The 5643-nt window shown below is 35.2% G+C and overlaps 1 protein-coding gene across 1 annotated transcript; it reads right to left on the bottom strand.

The window, feature by feature from the left end:
• Window positions 1-762: 762 nt before the first annotated feature.
• LOC136230742 (uncharacterized) lies at window positions 763-4815 on the bottom strand. The gene is made up of 3 exons (XM_066019910.1): window positions 4686-4815; window positions 4274-4567; window positions 763-1012 (listed from the first exon to the last, which is right to left on the bottom strand). The coding sequence occupies exon 2, from the start codon at window positions 4555-4557 to the stop codon at window positions 4282-4284; it is 276 nt and encodes a 91-aa protein (XP_065875982.1). The 5' UTR covers window positions 4558-4567; window positions 4686-4815; the 3' UTR covers window positions 763-1012; window positions 4274-4281.
• Between the last annotated feature and the right edge of the window lie 828 nt (window positions 4816-5643).

Below are 5643 nucleotides of genomic sequence, written 5' to 3'. Positions count from 1 at the left end.
AAAATTGCTTAGAATATTAGTAGTTCTTAAAATATGTCATTTTTAAAGTCGTCAATGGTGATTTTAATAGTATCAATCAAAAAAGTCCTTATTTTGCTAAAGTTAAAAACCCCAATCCTCGTTTTGACAAAAAGTAAACAACAATCCTTTATCTGAAAATTAGTGAAACCACAAGGGTTTTATTTGAAATTTACCCTAAAAAAAAATACCACAGCTACCACATCGCAAAAAATCCAAACCACATGGTAGTTTTTTTTGTAATTAACCCTATAATTAATGAGTTATTCTCAAGCAAAGTTTATGGATATAATTAATGAGATACTCGCGAGCAAAGCTCGTGAACAAATAAAAGAGCAGCTCGCGAACAAAATACTAAGCTCAAAATTGAACTCACCAATTTTATAACAAGTCGAGCATGAACAAGCCAAAGCTTAGCTCGATTACAGTTCTAACTTCAATTCACACCCTTTTCTCTAGCTCATAAACTGCCATATTATGTACTCGAACTCTTCCAGTTCAGATTCCAGACATTAAGTTTTGAATTTGGCTGCCAAGTCTATACTTGGGCTCATATAGCAAAAATAAATCTAAGCTCTTAGAAAATCTCATATGTGTTCATTTCTGACACAACAGAATTTACATCCGTTTGACATGCTTTTATGTCACGATTATCGCTTTTATGTCATTTCTATCGTATAATCATATAGAATATATAAATATCACATAAGAATATATAGATATATCACATAACACGATTCAAAAGGTCAGCACTCCGCAATGTACTTAAGATTACCATAAAGCAAGAGCATTAAAATGGATGAAGTTAAAGTCTTATACATGTACATAATTTCCAGGATTCTAGAGTTACATGGATAATTATTCAAAATCATGAACAAGTCTGGAAAACAAAAATTATTACAAACCAGCAGATAATTGCCAAATTTTGACAGAAAAACAAGAGCTTCGATGGCAATTTTCGTTCTCCTTCCTTCAGGATAGTTCATTTATCGATCTGCTAATGCGCAATTGAAACCCAACATCAGTGACACAGAAATAATGCAAATACTAACAGTATCGAACCAAATGAGACAAACCTACATTGTTTTCTATTGAACTATAGAGCATAGTTATCAAAAGCACGTCTAAGGCACAAAAGGCTCCAGGCATGTTGCCCGGAAAACCAAAATGATGGGCTATATTCAAAAGGCGCTCGCCTAGGCGCAAGTTTACAAGGCAGGCAATGTTTGTTAGCATTGCAAATTAAAAAGTGGTTGGTCTACTCTCAACCTTTCCCTATCTATAAAGGGCGGCCCGGTGCACTACGTATCCCCGCTTAAGCGAGGGTCCGGGGAGGGGTCCCACCACAAGGGTGTACTGGGGCAAGCCTTCCTCTACCAATTTTTTTGGCAAGAGGCCGCTCCTAAGACTCGAACCCGTGACCGCTCAGTCACACGACAACAAGGTTTACCGTTGCGCCAAGACTCGCCCTCAAACTTTCCCTATCTATATCATCTATAAATTAGGATAAAAAGAAATAAACAAAAGAGGAAATAAGCTTTAAACGACAGAAATATCGCAAAGTTTGATGAGTGATGAATGTAGACTATGGAGACTTTAGTCTTGATGGAAAGTAGTTATTAGACTATTAGCTAATTAACCTAGGATTTGGTTGAACTTAAATTTTTAAATTTAGAATTTATTATTATGAATATGATATGGAAGACTTGGTAGTTAATTTCGAATTTATTCCATGCTAAATTTATGATTAAGATTATGAATAATTGGACATGCTTCAGTATTTAACTATTTGTTGAATTCTAGAAATGTTAATGGTTGTTATGATTTTATAAATTAATATTCTTCAAATCGTCTCGTGTCGCTGCAGTGCGCGCCTGCCCTTTGCGCCAAGGCTCCATGATCCCCTAGAGCTTTAGGTGCGCCTTGCGCCTTTAATAACCATGCCATAGAGCATGAATGTATTCAGCTATACACGAAGACGAAGGATTGGGTCATGCTCATGGCATGTCAATTATCGGAGAGAATATAATAATACTTCTGAATATTTAACTCATTTTTGGATTAGTAGGTTAACTCTGACCGCCCGAAAGTTTGACCTAAAATATAATTAGCGAACCCCTAATCCGCTTATAATATGTAGGGTTCATGTAATGTGTTCGCGAGTGACAATTGCAATTTATGTTTTCTATTAAGGTGACATGTAAAAACGCGAGAGGATATAACAATAATTCTAAATATTGTTGTCACTTTTGAGTTAGCAAGGTCAGCCCTAACACAACCAAAAAATACTGTGCCCATTTTGTGTCAGCCCCAAATGACCCATTACCTAGTTAATAAAACACCAACCCACTAATTTTGTGTTGGGTCCGTGTGGTGTTGGCGGGTCATGTACACAATTGCCACGCCTAGTCCAAATGGTATTAGTAACCCCATAAAGCGGACTTCCAAATGATCAGAGACAGATGTGAGTAATACAATCCAAAACAGATTATCAAGCAATCAGAAATACGAATCATAGAATCAGAGGGATATCAGCAATCAAGATTTTATTCAATTTAAGAAGCTACCAAGAACGATAATCATGATATACGCACAAGGAACAAAACCAAATCCTCCAAAGTGTGGTACAGAGAAATTCACTTGTTAAATCAAACAAAAGAACTCTCCATTTCCAACCAAGTCTTACTACTACATGGTAGCAACTTTGTACTCTCAGCATCAACGCTACTGAAAACTTTATCAAGACCATAGCATTTTGATAGAAACGCTATCAATGATTATTTAAGTGTAAAAACCTCTAGTCCAAGTTTAGTAAAAAGAAACGCATTTCAGCAAAAAAAATCACCTCCAAACTGTGTTGCACGGATGCGTTTCGAAAATCATGACTCGTGGAAACTTGTACGAAACGTTTTGGATCATTTTTCTGTAATTTAAGAAAATTGAAAACTCGTTCCTTATAATTTAGAAACTCATTTTCTAGAATGTAATCTGTTCCAGAAATAGATTAATGTTAATCACATGTTCCAATAAATTCCTAGCATATTCTAGAATCTAGAACATCTTCTACAAGCTTTCAAAATGAAAAAATTCTATCTTTTCTCTCTATTATGTGACTTGTATTGTGTGTAACTTCTTTTTATGTATATAAAAAAATTAAACATACATCCTTATAATTTTAAAATTCTATAGATATACCCATAGCTATTAAAGGTCGCAAGACAGCGCAAGGAGGTCCTGGAGCCAAGACGTAAGGCTCAGGCGCATGCGTAGGCAACACAAGGCACAATAAAAAAAAATAATCTATAGATATTACCCATATCCAATTGTTCATAATCTGAATCACAAAATGCATGAAACGTATTTAAATTAACTACTAACTCTTCCATAATCCTAATTCATAACAAAAATTCTAAATCTAAAGACTAAAGTTCAACTAAATCCAAAGGTAATTAACTAATAGTCTAATAACTAATTTTCATCAAAACTAAAGTCTCATTTGCGATATTTCTAAGTTCTTCAAACTTTTTATTGTTTTTTTTTTTCTGCGTTGTTCTTTGTGATATTTCTACCGTCCAAATCTTCTTTCCTTTTTTTATTTATTTCTTTTATTCTAATTGAATTTCAACTGTAAATCATATAGTCTATAGATAGAAAGGGCTAAGATTAAAACACCCTAATTTTAACTTGAAATCCTAAAAAAGATTGCACCCCTCCCTCGAAGATGCTAGGCTCAGAAAGACGCACTCAGGCACGAGCCTCTTGAACATAGCCCACCTTTTGGCTTCTCAGGAGACATGCCGGGAGCCTAGCGCCTTTTGAGCCTGTCAAGCGCACCTTTGATAACTAGGGATATAAGCTTGTATTTTTATTATTTACACATTTCCCCACCGCTTCAGTTCCCTATATTTTTACAAATATAGTTTCTCAGTGTCCATTTCCGTATACGTTTCTGTTTCCATGTAACATAGCCTCCTACCATTCATAAGAATAATCCATCAAACTAAAGAGAAATATACTAAGGTTCATCTCATGTTTAACCATAATAAGCACTAAATTTCAAAGAATCGCATCAAAACTCTACTTATTTATTTCCAGCTGTGAAAGACAACACTAGCAAACAGAAAAAACTAGTAATATGAAAACAACATAACACGTTCATCCAACAACAATTAAACTATCTTTCAATTTCATGAGAAATCACTAAAACGAATCGGCATTCAATCCAATTGATTACTGTGGAAGAAACAGCACAAACCTCAAAGTTCATTTGTTGGAGCTATAGCTATTTAGAAGGAGATCATCATAAGGATCCCTACGGCCGGGCACCTGACTAATCTGAGCATCCCAGGCAAGCTGCGCATTTTGGCGAGGGAATGTCCAGAAACCGTAAGGGCGGACAGGGTAACTCCACATCTCCTTGGTCTTGTTGCATTGCTCCTTCACCGCATATACGTGCTCTCTGAATTTGCGATCCCTCTCTCTAGGATCCTCCATTAACCTCAAAATCAAATCCTCAGCAAATTCCATAATGAATTTCATCTCGAAAACCCTAAATTTCAAATCGGAAAATCACAGAAAAAAAAAAAGTGAACGATCAATGAAAACCCGAAATCGATATGCTAATTTAATCTGATTAATTCAAATAGAACGGAGAGAATAGTACAAACCTTTATCCAGACCAGAGCTTGGAAGTCGGAAGTTGAAAAGCAGAACAACAAGTCGACAAGGATTTCTAATGGTGAGAACCAAGAGATGAGAGAAGAGAAATAGGCTGCAGCCCATTACTGTACGATGTCGTTTTAGTCCATTTGATAAATAAGACTATCTAGACCAATTCTAGGCCTAGTGTACTGGGCTTTTGCCGAATACCACGGTGATATTCTGCTAATAGTTAACATATGTACTTTTTTAGAACGGTCGTTTTCTATGCTTACTTTGTTTTTGACAGAGTAAACTTTACTTTATTTTTTCAAGCATTAGATGAGTTTACTTTGTCAAAGTTCATCATCATCCAATGGTGGAAAAAACAAAGTAAGCCTTACTTTGTCAAAAACAAAGTAAGCATAGCCCAACCCAAAACGGTCTTGAATGAATATTTAAGGAGAAACATTTCTTAACATTGTTTTCGAAATAAATCTAAAACACCCTTAACTATCCATCCGACTCTAACCTGAGCTAAAGTCATGAAGTCGCATCTATATTTAAGAGTGTTAATAAGCTTAACTCATACTGGGTATGAATAGGCTCAATATTGGCTCGTTTGTCTCAAGTTGCACTTTAACCAAGCCAAGTTTTGAGAGTTTTGATTAAGCCAAGCTTTTATCAAGCTTTTTCGAACTGTAACCAGATTCATTATATATGTATAGAATAAGTAACATATGAGATTAAAAAAAAAAAAAAAACTCTATAACATACTCCATATAAGTTCAAAAGATTAAAAATAAAATTAAAAAAACAATCGCATGTCATAGTTGAACTCCAAAAATAGTAGTTGTTACTGGTGGCGGGAGAATCTTAGATGGCCTTATAGTCGACGTGGCTACGTATGGACAATAGCTGTTAATGCTATTGGTATGGACGTCAAAGTAGAGAGAGAACTTGGAGAACTAGAAATATATTAGTGCT

Source organism: Euphorbia lathyris, chromosome 5, assembly GCF_963576675.1.
Source record: "Euphorbia lathyris chromosome 5, ddEupLath1.1, whole genome shotgun sequence".
NCBI classification, from domain to species: Eukaryota; Viridiplantae; Streptophyta; class Magnoliopsida; order Malpighiales; family Euphorbiaceae; genus Euphorbia; species Euphorbia lathyris.
This window is presented reverse-complemented; position numbering and strand designations above follow the sequence as displayed.